Raw genomic sequence first — 21435 nt, 5'->3', positions numbered from 1 at the left:
AGACATGTCAAGTGGAGCCAGGTGTCAATGTTTGAAGAAGAAGAGGAGCCCATCCTATGATTTCTACAGCAGCGAATTAGTTAACCCTTTCACCCCTCGCGGCGGTGTACTGAGAAGTTTGGGTATACTAATTGATTAATTGATTAATCGATCCTCGAATTTAACCGTGATTTGCGGAATTAATCTGCGAATCAAACCGCGACCTGCGAATTAATTAACCCCTTCACTCACCCCCTCGCGGGGTGGATTGACTAGTTCCACCGAGAAGGTCCTTTGTAACGCAAAACCGCAAATGAAATTGATTAACCAGCGAATTAAATAACCCTTTCATCACTTCGAGGGAAAAAATCGTGAATTAATTAATCAAACCGCGAATTAAACTGCGACCCCCGCGAATCGAACCGCGGATAAATTAACCCTTTCATCACTCCGATGGAAAAATCGCAAATTAATTAATCAAACCGCGAATCAAACCGTGAATTAAACCGTGAGCCCCGCAAATTAATTACTCCTTTCATCACTTCGAGGGAAAAAATGGCGAATTAATTAATCAAACCGCGAATTAATTAACCCTTACGTCACTTCGAGGGAAAAACCGCGAATTAATTAATCAAACCGCGAATCAAACCGCGAATTAAATCGCGACCCCGCGAATTAATTAACCCTTTCATCACTTTGATGGAAGAAATGGCGAATTAATTAATCAAACCGCGAATTAAACCGCGAATTAATTAACCCTTTCGTCACTTCGAGGGAAAACCCGCGAATCAACCCGCGAATCAAACCGCGAATTAAACCGCCACCCCGCGAATCAAACCGCGAATTGAACCGCGAAGCCGCGCATTAGTCAACCACCCACCCACCCACTTTCATCTGACCCCCCCACTGGGCCCCAACGACCAGGTCGACGCCAAAAACGTTGTGCCAGAACCCGTATTACTACACTACTTCGAACCCTCTCAAACTATTAATGGAGAAGTTTACCGACGACAACTAATGCGTTTGAAGCGAGCCATAGAAGAAAAATGACCAGAAAAGGACCAGAATAGGCACAGTAAATTAATTCTTGAACATGACGATGCCAAACCGCATACCGCCCAAGTTGTGAAAAGATATTTAGATGGACAGGACTGGGAAGTGCTACTCCACCCGCCATATTCGCCGCCAGGCATATCCTGGGAGATCTTACGGGAGAACGGTTCACTTCATACGAAAGTATCAAAATTTGGCTTGATAATTGGATCAGCTCAAGAGACCAGGATTTCTTCAGGCAAGGAATACGTAAAGTACCTGAAAGATGGGCGAAGGTTGTAGCTGCAGATGGAGGAGCATACTTTCAATAAACTTTTCTATAATTTTCTAAACCAGCAAATGTGTTTTATTTGAACAAAAAAGGGCGGAGTCATATTCACACACCCAATAATTTAACGTGCAAAAAAAGGGAAATGCATTCAAAATATTTTTGCATAATTTAATTTTATAGTGATTGTTTTATTTTTGTTTTCGTTTGTTTTATTACATCTTTTCATTTAAAAATTCTAAAATGACTAAAGGGTTGTTTTTGCTAATTAGACGAAGTAATTAACTGACTCAAGGGACAAATGAATAAATGAGTCATTTGTGTGGTCCAAAACTTCTATGTATTCGGTGGCACGATGAGTTGAATAGTTCGATGATTTTTCCGTAGTCTCAACAAATACTCAATAAACCTTAACGCAAAATTCTCGATTATCCTAGCACGGCTAAATCATTACCTTCGGTCTCGCGATCAACCAAACCTAGAACACCAAAAACTCAACAACAAAACAGAACTCCAGGAACGGTCATTAGCTTATCCAAACCTTGCTTCGTGTATTTAGGGCGCCAGCTGATTTTTAGCAACGCGGAATCGACGAACCGCCACCCATTGCCTTGACTAAATACTAACCATCCCCGAAATTCGAAAAGAGACACAACAAAACCCAGAAGCTAAAACTCAGGGATCGCAATCACGAGAGTAGGGGATTTACTCGGCTGCTCAGTGTGCGGGTCGTGGAGAGAGGGGTGGATTCGTGGACAAGAAAACCAATAAACAAAAAAAAACCAATCCTTCATCAAGAGCTCAAATCCAATATCTTAATTTTAAATAAATCGGGGGTAGGTAAAATCCAACGATAACACATAATTATACTAACAGGTGCCGCTATTGCCGACATTTTACATAATTCTCGATTCTACAACTACAAATTTTATACAATTTTGACTCGAAATAATGTCACAGGGAATGAATAATCCCAAGGACTCGAAAACTAATAAAATAATTTTATTATGGAAAAAGAAATGATCCCAACTAAAAGTTAGCAGCGAGATAGGCAAAGGTATTATCCATGCGGTGCGCATGAATCTGAGAGGGAGAGGACGCGTGGAGGTAGCTGAAGAGTGAGAGAGAGCGAGCGAGGTAGCTACACGAAAATGAGAGAGAGCTGTAGAAACTTTATGAAATTTTCCCTAATTTCTCCTAATTATTCGCATTTTCTATTTCGGAGAGCCTTTTTTTTTATTTTCGGTCATTTGGCCGTCTCTAAGACGCAATCAGTGGGTTATTTCCACTGGAAAAGATCAAAAAGAGAGCGAGGGAACTTGAATGCTTGCCGCGTGGCTATTCCACCGGAAGGGTGAGTTTCAAACCGGAAATGGTGGTTTTCTCCATCGAAATCGGCCGATTTTTGTGTCCAACGACTCGGAATCGGATAGAGAGCCAATTAATCAATATTGGAGAACAGAGATTGATTTCATTTATTGTGGATTCCAACCATAAAAATCAAAGGTAGCATTCAAGATAGCGTCCCCATGCCCAACCGGAATTCCCCAATTAACGAACATTAAAGGTAGCATTGAACGCGTAGAAGTCACACAAAAGATATTTCACGCAGTCTGATTTTTCTCCTAAACTCTTAGGAGAAGACGAGAATGCGGAAAAATAGGTAGCAAGTAACAATTTTTAGCGAAAATAAGCGAATCTAGAGAGCAAGCAGACAGGTAGCCAGAGAGCAGATAACACGTGGCATCGATCGCCGTAGCGAGACGCATAAAATTACTAATTTTTACCATAATCACTACTTCAGGTAGCATGATTGTCATTTAGGTAAATTCAGGTAGCCTGCAGGGAACATTTGGGTTTGTTTAAAGGGTTTTCTACCCTTCAAACCATGAGTATCGGTGTTGGCGTCATTCCCAGAGGTAGCGACGCCATCCCACGCGGTCCAATTTCTTTTTAAAAAAAACCGCACTAATTCACTTCTCATCACGTCTAAATAAGTACACGAGTACTTACTATGGTCTGGAGCGTTGAATGCGACGGAATTTTGGTCACGGGGCCTCGCTAATTACCTCGAAAAGGAACTCGTTCAGGGAGTTAAATCGACTCGTACCTCACTCTTGGTCGTCTGGGTGGATACCGTAATGGCGACTATCGCGTGTGTCCGCTCGGGCCTGTTGCGTAGTGGTGGGGAGTCTGGGGGAGACTAGCCCCGTACGGTGCTGACTCGAGTGTTGGAAATGCGAACCATCGATTCCCGGGGTAATTGGGCGCGAAATATTTAAAGATTTAAATTTGAATTTTTCTATAATTGATTCTAATTATTTTAACTGAACAAAACTGTAATTACTGGAACTCAACACGAAACTGAGATGGCTGAGCGGGTCTTCACTCCATCTACGACCGGAATAAGGTAGCTTATCTACAGAGGGCACTCTCCGGAGAGGAATTAGGACTTTACCAATGAAAACTCAAACGCAAACGCAACTTAACTAAACTAAAAACCCAATGGCGATCCTTTTCGACGACTGCATGATCGTCTTCACGGCCTTCCATCTGAAAGCCCTAACACTCTCACTCAAGGGAGCGCAAGCATTTCAACTCGACCTATGTACTCACTCTATCGACAAACCAAAAAGGGTTACAGGAAACACTGGGTAGCACATTATCTTGGCCAAATATTCTACGGTGATATCCTGATCCTTAACCGAATTTACATAGGAACATCTCAAAAATACTAAACTCTAACTCAACAAAACTGACTCGAAAAAAATATCTGCGAAATATCTGGTTTATTTAATGAAGTTATTTAATGAATATTATTCTAATATTTTAGGGAATCGATTCACGCGATAGGTAACCAATTTAAATAATTTTCCGAATTTAAGGTAGCTCTGAAGTAGAGTTAAGGTAGCAGGTAGCTCATGTTTCTGATATCGGATTTTATCGTAAAGAGTAGGTAGCTGTTTTACCGAATCCGAGTTTCTCTCTCTCTCTCTCTCTCTCTCTCTCTCTCGTTTAATTTATAAATACCCTGGAGTGATACAGGTGATGAAATGGCCTGGAATTTCGTCACAATAGTTAACTAACATTCGTGCGCCACGGGTTCAAATCTCGGCTATTATTTTGTCATCTTCATTATGAGTTTCCTTTATTTGCTTCGATAAATTTTATTAAAATAACTAATCAAGAATTTTGAAAGAGGAGAATATTTTCATCTTCACATACTGATCCCTATTTCATCATATGTAATACCATGAGAGCTTCAAAATTATCTTCATAAAAAATCACGAGTGCGAAGCATGAGTGATTTTTCCTGAAAAACTTGAAGACTTTATTTGTGTGCAAGGAACCTTGAGGGAAATACCTGATTAATTTTGAAGCTCGAGTGGTATTCGTGAGGGAATTTTTCTATCCAAATTTCGGCCGAGAGAATTACACCATGAGACGAAATTAATCTGTCAGTTTCGGGGAACGGTTCACTCAATTGGATGATCTTTTGTTTTTTTATATAGTAACTACCAGCGAAAATTATCAAAAAATTTTCAGTTGAAAACCCTGTAGATTGTACCACGTGACGTCGAATGGTGGAATTCTATTGGCTGAAATTTGGATGGGAAAAGTTCTGTCATTTTGACTCGTATATTCAGTCCTTTATTTTCTGATCCTTATATGTTGACTCTGATATTTTGGCCCTTAGATTTTGACCTTCAGATTCTGACCCTTTTTTTCGGACCCTTATTCTTTTTAACCCTAATTTTTTCTGACTCCTGCATTTTCCGAAAATTTTATTTTCCGGTCAGGAAATATAAGAGAAAAAATAAAGGTCGGAAAATATAAATGTCAAACAAAATGAGGGTCAGAAAATAAAACTATCGAAAAAACTGAGGGTCAGAAAATCTAAGAGTCAACATCTAATCCTCAAAATTTAAGGGTCAAAAGATGAGGATGAAAATCTGAGGTTCAAAATGTAAGGGTCAAAATATAAAAATCAAAATATGGAGGTCAAAATCTAAGGGTCGATACATACGGCTCAAAACCTGAAAGTCAAATTGAAAAGATCAAAATACAAGGGTCAAAATGTAACAATCAAAATATAAGGGTCTAAATCTGAAGCTCAAAATTTAAGGGTCAAATCTGAGGATCAAAAGCTAAGGTCGAAATCTACGGGTCAAAAGATAAGGGAGAAAATCGAAGGGCTAAAAGTTAAAAGTCGAAATATGAGAGTCAAACTGTGGATCAAAAACTAAGGGTCAAAATCTGACGGCCAAAATTTAAGGGTCCAGATAAGGGACCCTTAGATTTTTACCCTTACGTTTTTACCCTTATGTTTCGACGCTCAGCTTTTGACTCGCAGTTTGACCCTCATATTTTGACGCTTATATTTTAACCCTTACATCTTGACTCTTAAATTTTGAAGCTTATATTTCTACCCGTAGATTTTTACCCTCAGATTTGGACTCTTATGTTTTGATTCTCATATTTTGACCCTTATATTTTGACCCTCCGACTTGGACACTTATATTTTGGCCCTTAAAATTTGACCCTTAGATTTTGAATCCTAGATTTTGACCTCCATAAGTTGACCCTAATATTTTGATTCTTATAGTTTGACCTGTAGTTTACATTTTGATACTTACATTTTGACCCTTAGATTTTGACCATTAAATTTTGTCACTTGGATTTTGACCCTCAGATTTGGCAAAAAAGCGGATAGAGAATTGTTATTTATATTTCGTAAGCCACGGCACCGATCGAGCTCCAATTTTTGTCCAGAACTGCAACGTAATCAACGTTTGACAACGGATTATAAACATTTTGGAACCTGCTCAGAAATTTCATTGACATCCATTATTAAAATCATTTTCTAACGATACCGTTAAGTCCTCTTTCGTGCATCTCGTTGATAGTGCTCTCAATTTTTCTACAATTCTCATCAAATTTTGTTGGCTTTTTTCATCTCGAGTGAGCAAATCGCTATATTCTGTCACGAGAGCTACACTCCTTTCAGTAATGTCATTTATAACCTGGAGAGATTTGACAATTTTCACAGCAGTGGCAAAATCATCTCTTCTCCCATGTGGTTGGGTCACTGCCCAGAAAACTAGAATCTATTCTCATAATTTCGAAAAATCTCAACGTCCTTTCAGTGATGAATGAATCCAAGTCCAACTCTTGAATTAATGCTAGATCTGTTGTCCCGATTTTCCCTTGCTTACGATCATTATTGAGTGCCGAGCGAGTTCTAATCGTCTGACACATCTTTCTCTTGCACTCGGCACTCACATTTTCGTCAAAAAAATCGAGCGCGATCAACTCTTCCGACAAGTACCAAAGGTGGCCCGAGAATTTGTCAAAAACAGCTTTCCAGAGCTTTGGAGCAAAAGAATTAGGACTGATGACCTTCGTTGCTAACTCTTTTAACAGGCTCAAATCAGTACTCGGAACTGTCACTGTTTGCGACGCTGTGAACCACGCTCTCTGGTACAGAAGGATGATGAAAACGCACGTGTTTATCAAACCTGATTTTTCCTAGGCAGTTAAATGGAATTGACCCCTGAACAAGAATATCTTGAGCGAGTAGATAGCTTTGGACATCCATCTAGCATGATGAATGGAAACCAAAGCTCGGAAGCGATTTCCTCCCGTCAAATTTCCACCCAGAAATATCACGATCAATTCCAGGAATTCTGTGTAGTCCTGACGAACGATTTTATCCTATGGAATAAACAGAAAAATACAATTTTATGTAATTAATTATAAACTTGACGCTTTCCAAGATGTATTGGAGGTAAAACATACGAATGAATCACTTCCATATTAACAAATTATTATGGCTCACCTTTAATCGAGCTTCTGCAAAATCGAGCGCCTTGGCCATGTCGAGATGGAGTGCTTCCGTCACGATCAAATCGTTGATCCCGGGTGAAAATTGTTCTTTATCAATGTTCGTCCACTGTCCTTGAAATCTCTTGAAAATTGGGACGTCGGGTCCAGAGGTACACCCCATTGACGATTCAAAAGCGGCTCTCAGGAGCAGTTCAAGAACATGGTGACGGCATGCCAAGTACAGAAGATCTCGCCCCAGGAGCTGCTCGAGCAAAACGCATGCACCATTAACACTTCCGATATTACTTGCAGTTGTGTCGAAAACCATGGCGCACACATCGTCAAGCACCTCCCATTCCTCCAAGAGTTGATATATAGCAGTTGCTTGTCTTTCACCCGATTCTTTTTTGAGTCCAGGCACACCAAGCAATTGCTGCCACTCATGGCCTGATACCAGAACCGAAAGACGGTCAATTTTTTCATATTTATTCTCCGGATCTAGTTGTTGCTTTCCGTCCCAGTGGACACAAAAGTGATCGGATGCTCTTCTTCTAACATTATCATGGATGAGACCATTAAGCGACTCGCGATGCACACGCCAATTTCTGCGGATCGTTTCGAAGCTTAAATTGAGATCATCCAACGATATGTTGGCTTGCATCAACATGGCTGTCAACACCCGTGCGGCCATTCGATCGCTTATTTTCGCCCAATCCAAAACTGCCGTGATATCTGGGGTAATGATAGTCATTTTCTTGCGTTTCGTAAGCTGCGATTTCACTTCATAATTTGTGTCGACTGTTTCATCATCATCGATCTCCTTTATTAATTCCTCAATATCTTCATCTTCATCAATAATATAGTCACCATAGTTTATGTCAAATGGGCTCGGTTCAACTGAAAAGCCAAGTAAAGGAAAATAAATTAATTAGAGATTGGAGAGATAGAGAGAAGATAAATTCCACTTTTCCAGACCAAACTACGGAGCAAAAATAGGAATTTTCCCCACCGAAGACTGAATTTCTCCACCCATTCCTCTTTTTTCCCCGTGACTTCGAATAAAAATTCCTGAAATCATATTTCAGCCTACGATTACGCGACGTTTCAAGTAATTTTTACCGAGCTTCTCCTTGTGTGGATAAGGGAAGAACTTCCTAGCATAGATTCCAGCGATCGTTTCAGCGTGTTATAGCAAAAATTCGTTTCGGTAATAAGTTGAAAGAAATAAATAAATCTGCCGTCTATCGATTTGAGGACATTAATCTCTCATTGTGCTCGATTTGATGAAAAGAGAATTAGGGTCTTTTTTATTCTTCAATGATAAAAATAAAAATGAGAACGTAGACAGTTCCGTGTCGAAAGTTTTTAATGTAACGTCGATTGAGTTACTCAAGAAATGAGCTATTTCATAATTGAAACAGCAAGGCAACTTACCTTGATTGGATAACTCGATTTTTTCTTCTTCATCTTCCGATGTATCAGGAACCCATGTTCCGGTGTCGATGATTCTATTCAAATAACCTTTGAGTCCTTTTTGTTGATGCAACTCCAGTAAAATTGTAACATCTTCGTCTTTCAAAGTAGCCATTTGCTTTTGATGAGCAATGTCAAATAAATTTTCGAGCATATCTTCAAATTCTGATATCTTAACTTGAACCATCATATCTGTCTCCTTCCGCGATTCGTATGATCCGCTTAAGTATAGTTTTGTACTGTTTGACTAAGGTCTCCAGTTTCTCAATTGCATACAATTCCTGCACCATTGGGATCCCCTCATAGTCCCAGAATACAGCGCACTTTCGCACAATACATCTTGCAACTTCGCGAGCCGTGAGTTTCGGTCTAAAATGTCTTGTATGATAAAAATGGCACTGTAAAACTTGTTTGTTCGAGGGCAGTTGGTTTTTACAAATTTCTTCGATTGCGTTACCGATTAATGCGATGTCGGTTAACTGTCGTGTTTGCGGAATTTTCCTACAAACTTTTTTGTGACTGTTTTCACTGTTAGATCGTTAACGTGGCGACTATCTCTGGTGTTGATTGTCTGGAAGTCTCCCTTCGACTGACCGTCAATCCAAACTTTAGGTAAATTGCCAATAGGCATCTTGTCATATGAGCGACAAAGTACGTGGAATTTTCAACCCTAAAAGTGACGGAGAAGAAGAAGCAAGGAAAACTGCTTTTCGCACCATAAATCGCTCTAAAATCAATTGTTCAGGTTTTCCGGAAAATATTCGGCTGCACACTCGACTGAATGACTTCGAATACCGATTTATTATCGTCCCATTCTGAGAAAAGAATCGTGAAATTCTCTAATGAAATAGTTTTAAATGAAATCAAATAAGAATGCCCAGAATATTATCGATATGAGATGTTCCGCTGCACCACATGTCAATGCATATGATCATTTCGGGTCCAAGGTCAATTGTTTTCCGGAATATCATTTCATTTTAATTATATAATTAAATACAGGAAAGAGGCAATTTGTTTTCAGAGTCGATAGATAGATCAATATTGCTCCAATTGATTTTCAAAATATTCTAATTAAGATGATAATTGTTATAAATTACAAATTATAACTTTGGAAATTATTTTAGGGGCGCGTGTAATAGTGAATATTAAGTGAAATGAATGGGGGGCGACAGCTCTGTACCGTGCTACCTGGGAAATGACCCATGCGCTCGGTCGACACTCTTACTACCTGGCAGAGGACTGTCATAAAGCAATTTCACTTTTCACCAAGGTTCTTAGCTATGAACTGCCAGTAGATCAGATATTTTTGTTAAACTTTGAATCGTCCGTGCTGTCTCAAAAAACATGTTGAAAAAAAAACATTCGTTTTATTTAATGAGCTTCCGATTCTGCATACTTACAAGGAACACTACCCAGGTGTCTCCGATTTCGATGAAACTTAAATATGTTATAGGGGACCCAAAACTAAGGGAGACGTATTTTTTTTTTAGCTGCCCATATTGGGTTTTAGGGGGTGAAAGTGCTCTCTGAAGTTGACCACCTCTCGGGGTCCTTTTTCGTTGCACACATAAGGAAGCTTTTTGAACAACTCTTTCGCAGTGTATCATGAAGGTCACAAGGAATGATGAAAATGCGAATTAGAACCGTCTCCGGGGGGTGAAATATGGAGGGTAAACTACCCTTGTGAAAATTCATTTTTCTCATAGAAAAAAAATTTTGATGGAAATCCCATGGGATAAATTCCATTTGAAAAAGTAGAAAAAAATACAGAATACCTCTTTTGTTTTTTGTAAATCGAAATTTAAAACTTAAAAAAATAGATTTTTCGTGAATTGCGAAATTTCAAACTTTTTCCTGTACAAAACAAAGCTTACGGCTAATGATGAGGGAAACCATTGGGACAGGATCCAGGAGTGATGTCGGCGAGGTTAACTACCCTTTGGGGAGGGGGGGGGGGATTTTTTAAAATAAGGGAGAAAAAATATCGATGAGAGTTTTACGAAACACATTTCGTTCGAAAGCATGAGACAATTCGAAGCACATCCCGCGATTCTTTTCCCCAAATTAAAATTGAAAGTAAAATATTTTTTTTTATCATATACAAGTCTTCGATTTTTTGGTACATAAAAAAGATGAGTGATGAGTCTCTGGAAGTAACACTTGGAGGCTAAATAACCTTTCTGGGAGTTACTTTTAATTATATTAGTGAACAGAATTCATTTGAAAGAGTAAAGAATAATAAGAAATATCGAAATTTGAACCCATGAAAATGTCCATTGCTAGTTATATATGAATTACAACCTTTTAATTATCCGTCTACTTGTACCACAGTACCATAGTCCGAACTAAATAGTAAGGATTGAATGAAGATCCGATATGGAAAGGAAACAATGATGGCAGTAATCCCCAAATGATGGAATTCAGAATATATATTGATATTATTATAGAAGCTCAGACCATTTATTCCTTCTAGTATTATGTTCTCAATCAGTATACTTTCTGTTGGGATCAATCTACAGTATAGATAGTATTAGGGGACGTAATGCGTACAAAAATGATATTCTTCGAAAAAATGCAGCAAACAAAGTGATTTTTTGCACCATGAGCATCTGACTACTGCAATATTGGAACAGCCTTCAATATCACAGTGCGGATGAGATGATTGCCCGAATGCAAATTCGACAGGGGTTTTGAATTCATCTGGTTTTTTAGAAATGTAACCACTCTGAAACCAAGCATAACGGAATACATTTTGATACCTTGTTGATGATAATTGATTATGGACTAAAGACTGTAACTTTATGATATTGTTCCGCGAATGTAAATTAATATCATAGTCCATTAGGACGACACTATCCGAAAAATGACGAACATAATTCTTCCATATCCTAAAACCTTATACGTCAAGGGGTTGAATTTTTCCAGTAGTCCCCTTTAGTATCAACATAGTTAATAATTCTTTATCGGAAGGAGTAATTTCTTTCACGACTTGAGGACAGTGTCCGCTCCAGGAATCGATTAACAGTAGACTTCTAGGACCCACGTTTGGGAAAAAGACTTCCTTCAACCAGGTTTTGAAATGCTCTGAAAAATCAAGTACTAGATGATAATCCTAATTATTGTATAGAACATATCATGTTTGTTAGGTCTTAAATATTGTCATACGTGAAGTGAGTTTTCCCGATTTTGAAGTGGTGATGAACACATTCGCAGGTTTGAAGAGATTTTGTTCCACTATTGGACCGAAATTTCCAGAAGGTTCATTCAAAACCAGGAAGAGAGGTGAAAGTAATTTTCCATCAGCAGAAATCAGAGGTTGTACTGTATAACTATCTGTCGTTGAAGTTATCGATTGTACGACGCACGCTACTTGTTTAGTACCTTCTTCAGCTAACGTTCGCCCTGAATGAATTTCCAATTGGAAACCACTTTGATCAGTATTATAAATGTTTTCTGGGCCATACGTATCCCAATAAGACCGAACTTTCAGGAGGAATTCGTCCGCTTCTTTTTGTAACTCTTCCCGAGTCTCTAATGTTTTTCTGGTGATGAATTTGTTAATCTTCCGAAATGTTATGCGGTGTGCTCATTTGAAATAATGCAGCCACCTGGACGAAGCTGTAAAACGAACGTCTTCGAAGCCGATTTCCTTCCGGGCTTGCAGGGCCCACCTTCGGAGGTCAGTATCGTGGACGATCAAACCTGCATCGATAGCATTCTTCATATTCTTTAATATGTACTCCGAAATACATTTCAACTTCTCCATGTATGTCCCTCCTTTATTGATTTGATTCGCCCAGCGTCGTAACTGTCTATGCGATTTCACCTTCCTGAATCGATGGGAAACAGTTTCTATAGAGAGATTCTTCTTCTTTTTTCCACTTCTCCAGAAGTCAACGGCATTCTTTTTATATTCGAAATCTACAGGTTTCTCATCCTCCGAACAACTGTCAGATGATTCTTCTGTATGTGGTTGAAATTCTTTATCCTCGACCGCTATCGTTTCGATATCTTTATATGAATCAATATCCTTTAAACGTGTCTGCTAATTCACATTCCTCGTTGTTCACGGGTGTTTCAGCAAGATTGAGAACTTAAAATGTTGCCATCAGAAGTAGGATAACGTTGATCGGATTAACTTTCATGGTAGAACACGTATAGATCACGACACTCACCGAAAAACTACTTTTCTCTTCGATGTATGTTCATAGACTGATTGTAATTCACAAGAGGGATGGAAATGAAAAACATTGATATCGTATAAGTTATATTGATCAGAGTAATTTCATCCTCAGATAACAAATGAGCCATTTGCATCAATATGCTTACAACTTCCGACTATTCTTCAGTTGTGGGTCTGCATTATCAAACAGAATGGTATTGTCATATGTCGCCATTTACGTCTCATTGAAAAAGATATCACATTCTGTATTTTTTTCTCCTTTTTCAAATGAAATTTATCCCATGGGATTTTCATCAAAAGTTTTTTTTCTATGAGAAAAATAAATTTTCACAAGGGTAGTTTACCCTCCATATTTCACCCCCCGGAGACGGTTCTAATTCGCATTTTCATCATTCCTTGTGACCTTCATGATACACTGCGAAAGAGTTGTTCAAAAAGCTTCCTTATGTGTGCAATCGAAAAATGACTCCGAGAGGTTGTCAACTTCAGAGAGCACTTTCATCCCCTAAAACCCAATATGGGCAGCTAAAAAAAATACGTGTCCCTTAGTTTTGGGTCCCCTATAACATATTTAAGTTCCATCGGAATCGGAGGGGGACACCTGCGTAGTGTTCCTTGTTAGAAAGCAGAATCCGGAAAACCGATTATATAAGGCTGCCTAATGAATATAGACTCTTTCGCGTGGGAGATTGCATATGATTTAGCAGGGATTCCTTCACGTTGCGACCACTTGAGGGTTGAACGCTTCTAATTCCCTTATGAGATATAATTCTGGTAGAGATAAAAACGGGTAGACGTGATTGCCGACAGGTTCGAGTTACGATAGGAATATCATGAAAAAAGTAATGAATAGTTTTCTCGCAATTATTTTGCGATGTCGACTCATAGTTCTATCTAACCCGTTCATTAGAGATTTTAACGTGTCGTAGAGAACGAATTTTATGTTGTTTTTGTGAACCTTGCCCTTGCCCAGATTTGTGAATCTGTTTTCAATTCATCTCCTCTTATCACACCACCTTTAATTTGCTTTGATATATGACTGGTACCGTTATTCTTATTGTCAACAGGTCAAGAAGATTATGACAGACTTAGACCCCTGAGTTATCCACAAACAGACGTATTTCTAGTCTGTTTCTCCGTCGTATCACCTTCGTCTTTTGAAAATGTGAAGGAAAAGGTAGGAATCCTTCAAAAATAGCGAATCAACTCTTGGCTTGGTTTATTAGCAGATAAGAAACATGTAAAGGTTAATATCTGTTCTTTCTTCTTCACAGTGGGTACCAGAGATAACTCACCATTGTCAGAAAACTCCGTTTTTACTCGTTGGAACGCAAATTGATTTGCGGGATGATGCTGCGACGATTGAAAAATTAGCTAAAAATAAACAGAAGCCAATAACAGGTGAACAGGGAGAGAAACTTGCTAGGGAACTCAAAGCAGTCAAATATGTAGAATGCAGTGCTTTAACACAGGTGAGAGATAAAAAAGAAAGGTCAAGCACATTATATCAAAATTTTATTCCGTTGAACTGATCTCACTAGTTATGAATATTAGAAGTAAATTCAAAGAAAGTTTTCATATTGCAAATTTGTCTGCTACAGGAATTGTTATATACCCACTATTTCTATTAGAATTTCTTTCCTCAAGACCTTTTTATAAACCTCCACATGTACCATGTGGCTACCAAATGTCTAGAATTCAAGAGTTCCTTTCCGAATCATTTTATTACCCTTAACAACTAATTCTGCCAAATTCATAATCTTCACGTACCTATTTTATTACCCTCTTGGTCTCAAAATGTTTATTACTATCTTCGATACTTTCCCCAGTCCTCTAAAACCTTCTCTACCTACTACCTCTTGAGACAACCCTCTCAGAGTATTCACGCACCTATCCTTCGTGACCAATGTCCATGTCCTTGGGACTTACTCCCTCCAACTATCCACCCTTTCCAATCTACCCTCTTGCAAACTTCCCTCGGAGTCCCGAACTCCTCAGATCTAAAACCACCGTCCTAGTGACAACTTACCTCTCTAAAGTCACCCTCAAGACTTATTCAACATCCAGACATACAGTTTCTTCGTAATAAATAGATTTCGTGTTTAAAAGAGAGTTTACTTTATTTTTCTATCGGAATCCAATATAAATTTTGGCGACGAGGATCGGGATTCTCCAACACTCATATAACAGTGTAATAGTGAAGTTAATTTCATCCTGGGACGTGAGTGACAAATTCCAATTTTGTCAATTTTGGAGATCGAACTACGAAGACTAACTTGGCGGCCACCACAACGAGCGTCTCCCACTGGGCCTAGCAAACACGGCACCATTTGCGACTCCGATTCAACGTGACCGTATGTACTGAACCAACTGGATACTCTTGGTCTGACAATTTAAATCCTTTTCCACACCTCTTTCTCGTGAAAAAAAGAAAAATCTCATAATGAGTCGCCCAGAAAATTAAAAAAAAAGATGATAAAAGCGAAAATACCACCGGTCACTCACCGAATCTTGTTTTTCCAAATACTCAAATTCCGAAATTATCAACGAAAATTTTAATTCCATTCATTAAACTTCGCATAACGGGCAAGGCTAAAAACCAGATTAATATTCATTGTAACCTCACCACATGGGAGGAAATTTCTGCATTACTTTTGAATTTGTAGCAAGATAAAAAATAATTTGTTCAATTGTTAGAAGAGCTTAACTCAATGAAACAAACTCGCAATGAAAGTGTTAGTGATTACTTCCAAATATTAGAAGAAACTTCATCAAAAATTCTCGCAGCAGTTTACGCTGACGCCTCAGATTCGCAAATCCTTCCCGGACGCATTTCTGTGATTACTAACATGACACTCAATCGATTTATTTTCCACTCTAATGCTCAAATTTCTCAACTCCTTCGTTATCGAGATTTTAAAACAATTAACGAAGCCCTCACTGCAGCTGTTACCGAAGAAAAAGCTGCACAAATCCGACAAATCACATGTCGAATAATTGTTTTTTCAACAAAGATAAGAACACTTCCAATACGAGAAACACGAGACAAATTAATTTTACATAACAAAAAACAAACAATCGTGGACAATTCTTCCAAAATTCAAATAAAAATACGCATCAGTGGACTCAATCCAACTCGAATCAAAATTCGACTCACAATGCCAGTCAAAACTCTAATACCCAATGCAGATATTGCAAAGAGATGGGACATGACATCTCAGGCTGCTTCAAATGACAACGCGCAAATCAGAGGAAAAACCAAAATCAAAATCAAAAACCCCCTCAAAATTCTTATCGTTCAAATAGCATTAATTTCCAAACTCCAAATTTTCACAATCCGAACCTCAACACCAATCCATCAATCGACTCGGAGAATCAAACGACCCAACAGCAAAAACGTATGAAACACTCTCTCAACACATGCGGGCAAACATTTTCTTTGACACGTGCGACAGCAACCTTGATTATATTATTCTCGAGTCTGCATCATCCAGATGCCCCGATTAAACCCTAAAATTATTAATCGATAATGGCGCAGCAATTTCATTAATAAAAGAATCGAGTCTTGCTAATTTCAGAATCACAAATCCAGATCCAATCATCCTCACGGGTCTCAGTCGCGATGCCTCAGTTTATACAAAAGCAGAAACAAAAATCGAATTTAAAATCGACGACAAAATTCTAAAATCCAAATTCCAAATAATTGGTAATCAAACAAATGTCCCCGATGGTCTCATTGGTGGTGACTTCATCAAAGAACATCAATGCATTCCCATTCTCTACGAACAAACATTCGTGATGCACTGGCTCTCAGCTAAAGTGCCAATCTTTAGCAATACTCCTCAAAAATCAAATACACATGTCATAATCGAACCTCGCACGGAAATGATAATGAAAATTCAAGTAATAAATCCCCTAAAATTAAAAGAGGGAATCATTAATCGACAAAAATTGAATAAGGAAGAAACTCTTATAATTCCAAATGCTCTCGTAAAAATATCGGATAAAAATGAAGCACTTATCACTGTGGTCAACACTTCTATCAAGAAAAAAAATATTTAAAAAACCAGACTTACCCCTGGAAGCTATGCCTCATGAAGCATCAGTTTTTTATGTTAAAAATCATGAAAAAGAAAATATAAAAAATCGAATTGAATTATTAAGTAAAAACCTCCGTTTATCTCACATGAACAAAGAACAAAAACAATCAATAACAGAAATTTGCTATGAATTCTAAGACATTTTTCTCCTACCAGGCGACCTCCTCAGTAAAACGACAGCCGCGACTTGCGAAATTAAAACGACAGACGACACGCCAATTCCTACAAAATCGTATCGTTACCTAGAAGTACACAAAGAAGAAATACGTAAACAGACAAATAAATTACATTCACAAGGTAGTATCAGACCCTCTACTAGCTCCTGGGCTAGTCCTCTCATTATTGTTCCCAAGAAAACCGATGCATCAGGCGAAAAGAAATGGCGAATGGTCATCGACTATAGGCCATTGAATGAGAGAACAATAGGCGATGCCTATCCCCTACCGAACATTGAAGATATTTTAGTTCAAGTCGGGCATTCGCAATATTTCACAACTCTCGATTTAGCAAGTGGTTTTCACCAAATCCCTCTCAAACCAGAAGATCGACCAAAGACAGTTTTCTCAACTCCTGACGGTCATTGAGTGTGGGATTGCATGCCCTTCTTAACAACAAGCAATGCTTTGTTTATCTTGACGACATCGTCATCTACGGTTCATATCTTCAAAATCATAATGAAAAATTAATTAATGTTTTTACACGTCTAAGAGCAAATAATCTAAAGCTTCAGTCGGATAAATGTGGGTTTCTTAAAGATTCATGTCATTATCTGGGAAACGTTCTTTCAAAAGATGGTGCAAGACCCAATCCAGACAAAATAGAATCAATAAAACAAATCTCAAGACCCAGAAATCCTAAACACATTAAAATGTTCCTCGGTATGACCGGTTATTATCGTAAATTTATCCAAGGCTTTGCGACCATTGCTAAACCGCTGACCTCTCTCTTTAACGACGATGTAGAATTCATATGGACAGAGAAACAAGAGAAAGCTTTTCAAACACTCAAAGATGCATTGATAAAAGAACCCTTATTGCAGTACCCCATATTTTCCATTCTCTTCGCGCTTACTTGTGACGCCTCAAATGTCGGAATCGGCGGCGTCCTATCCCAAATAGTCGATGGAAAAGATTTACCTGTCGCGTACTATTCAAGAACCCTCAATAAAGCCGAGCAGAATTACTCAAGATCTGAAAAAGAGCTATTAGCAATTGTTAATTCAGTTGAGAAGTATCGACCGTATTTATATGGAAGACCTTTTACTATCTTTACCGATCATAAAGTCCTTCAATGGCTCTTCAATTGTAAAAATCCCTCTTCAAAATTAGTAAGATGCAAACTGCGTCTAAATGAATACCAATACGTTATAAAATACAAACCCGGTAGAATAAACTCAAATGCCGATGGTTTATCAAGACTCGTCCGATGAAGAAATCGCAAAAAATAATGAAGCAGTAGAAGAAATTCCCTCACTCAATGTCTTTGTTACCCACAAATCAAACAAAAAGTACCAAGACTTCATTAAATTCCACTACATGAATCAAGACATCATCGAGTATCAAAAGGAAAATCGTCCATTACCTAAAATCCAAGACAGAATTGTTTCATTCTGGTCAGTAGATCACGATGAATAAAATTCCTATTCTGAGTAGGTGAAAACACACTTCGACACTACTTACTTGAAATCCTCTTTAAAGGGTTTATCTAAATTAAAAATGACAAACAGACTCTTTATCTACATTATCCAATTCATTTCCATTTCGATAAAATGGAACTCAAAAATATTATCGAATGCCTCATGAAACTGAAAGATACAATCGGTACTAAAAGCTTCACTCTCATCCTCCCCAATAAAGCCACACACATCAAAGCGAATCAATTGAATGAAATGATTAAATTCATTTTCCCAAAAAATAATATCAAAATCTTTAACACTCAGAAAATCACTCCTAAAAACAAAGCTGAAGTAAAAACAATCCTTGAAGAATGTCATAGCACCAAGCTCGCTAGACATTGCGGTTTTAACAAAACCTATTAAAAAATTAAGGAAAGATATTACTGGTCAACATGAAAAGCGACATCCGAATTTTTTTTAAAACATGTCATTCATGTCAAATCAATAAAACAAATTTCAAACCAACTAGACAATCCATGGAAATTACCACCACTGCGTGCCAACCTTTCGAACGATTAGCCTTCGACGTAGTAGGTCCATTGCCCCTTACCGCTTCAGGTAATCGGTTTATTATCACAGGTCAAAACGACCTCACAAAGTATTCATTCGCATTTCCAACCCCAAATCATGAAGCTCAAACAATAGCACAACATCTAGTCGACTTTTTCCTACAATTCGGAATTCCTCAAAGCTATTTAACTGATCAAGGCTTTGATTTTATGTCTAAATTAATAAAAGAATTATCTACACTATTAAAAACAAAACACTTGAACACATCACCTTATCATCCACAAACAAATGGAGCCCTTGAACGATCTCATATCACTCTAAAGGACTATTTAAAACATTACATTCGAGAGAGACCAGACGATTGGGACGAATACATATCGACTGCCGACTGATGTTCAGCTACAACACATTTGTTCACAAATCCACTAATTACTCTCCTTACGAGCTACTCTTCGGTAGAAAACCCTATTTACCTTCCTCAATCACTTAACCGAAAATTCAACATTGCTATAACGACTACATCAAATCACTCCAAGCAAAATTGAATAGCTCTTAAAATCGCTAGAGAATCAATTGAAAAATCAAAATTAAAGAGTAAAGAAAATTATGATCAACATGTCAATCCAAAGTCATTGATTTCATCTAAGGTTAATGATTTAATTTGCATTCGAAACAATCAAAGTAAAATTGGTTTATTTAAGAAATTATCTCCTAACACGAAAGGATCATACAAAATCACTCAAGTCTTTTCTAATCAGATAGTAGAATTACAAATTGGTAAAAAGAAAGTCATTCATCACACTAATAATCTAAAACACTATTTTTCAGATGAATCCGACAGTTCTGATCCTGCTCATGATCCCTTTTCCGATCATCAGTCAATCTTTTTATTCAAATCACGCTTTTAGTCCTACGACTGGACTTTCTTACATTAACAAAAGAACAACAAAAATTTCTAACAGAATTAACTCTTCCTATCCACCTAAATATCACTCCTTTCTACCAAGAAAAATTATCCCTCAAAACAAAACTAATTGAAACGCAGAATATCTGTAATACAGTCATTCAAGATCTCAGTATTATCAATCACTCCAGCCTTTATTGCAAGCAAATTTTAATCTTAATTAAAAGTGAAATGAACGAAATTGAAAACAAATGTGAAATACTGAAGAAATTAATCGATTGATCATCTATGCGTAAAAAGTGCGGAATCTTTAATTTACTCTCTTATTCGCTTAAATGGTTATTCGGTACTCCAGATGCCAATGACGCACAATTTAATACTAGAAACGTCAATTTACTACTCAATGACAATGAACAAATTCATCAAATAATGAAAACACAAAATCAAATCATTAGTAATACAGTAAAGCACTTCAAAAATTCCCTCTCAGCATTCCAAACTTATGAGAATACAATGAACGAAAATATTAGAATATTAAACAATTACATACTCTATTATCACAAACGAATAATCATCTATCACGTCTTTATTTAGAAAATCTGATAATCAAACAAGTTTCTTTGCTACGAATTTGCGCAGAAACAATAAATAACCGAATTACTCAATATATTGAAACAATTAATTTAGCGAACAATAATAGGAACAATAATATTGTTATTTGATTAATTTAGGAACAATAATATTGTTCCTCCATTCATAATCACTCCTGAGATAATTCACAAATTAAAGAATAATTTCAATAAATTATTCCCAACAACGGAAAATTTAAATTTCCAAAATTTATACAAATTAATAAAATTAAAAATCACTATTGAACGCGACAATATTATCTTCGAATTAAAACTCCCGTTGATAAAGAAGGTAACTTATATTTGATATGAATTAATATCTATACCAATGATAAATGAAGAATCATCTTTACTCACTTACGTAATTCCACACAGTCTTTATCTCCTAGTATCAGAAACCTCTTACCTGAATACCTACCTGAATGAATTGTCAGACTGCTCAGAGTATACCACTGGACAGTATTTATGTCACAACATCCAGATCACAAGGACTATCGACCAACCAATCTTTGAAGTTCAACTCCTGTCAACTCCCTCACGTAAAATTCCTACTGATTGTGATGTCAAAACGTTCGCCATGCAATCAGAAATCTGGAAATATATCCCTAACAACCAATGGGATACATTTCGTAAAACATCCCACAACTCTCACCATCATCTGCGAGAAAAGCCAATCACTCATGAAAGATATCACCATTCAACAAACTGGAATAATCAAGTTGGAAGACAATTGTTAAAGATATATCAACACTTATGTCCTTGAAACAACCAATCACAAAAAAGAGAATATCACCTATTATATTCAAAATTCCAATATCATCTCTGACGACTGCTG

At 37.5% G+C, this 21435-nt stretch overlaps 1 protein-coding gene across 1 annotated transcript in view; it reads left to right on the top strand.

Annotated features, from left to right (window-relative positions):
• Window positions 1-13839: 13839 nt before the first annotated feature.
• The window catches only part of LOC107042820 (cdc42 homolog), a gene marked incomplete at its 5' end in the record, with an annotated part of 153328 nt that continues 145732 nt past the window's right edge, over window positions 13840-21435 (top strand). Inside the window, 2 exons of the mRNA XM_029126445.1 lie at window positions 13840-13959; window positions 14057-14254. Of these exons, the coding sequence (XP_028982278.1) occupies window positions 13840-13959; window positions 14057-14254 (318 nt within the window). The remainder of the gene's footprint in view (window positions 13960-14056; window positions 14255-21435) is intronic.

The sequence above is a fragment of the Diachasma alloeum genome, unplaced genomic scaffold (genome assembly GCF_001412515.2).
Source record: "Diachasma alloeum isolate Michigan unplaced genomic scaffold, Dall2.0 Dall_scaffold_00524, whole genome shotgun sequence".
In the NCBI taxonomy this organism is placed as follows: Eukaryota; Metazoa; Arthropoda; class Insecta; order Hymenoptera; family Braconidae; genus Diachasma; species Diachasma alloeum.
This window is presented reverse-complemented; position numbering and strand designations above follow the sequence as displayed.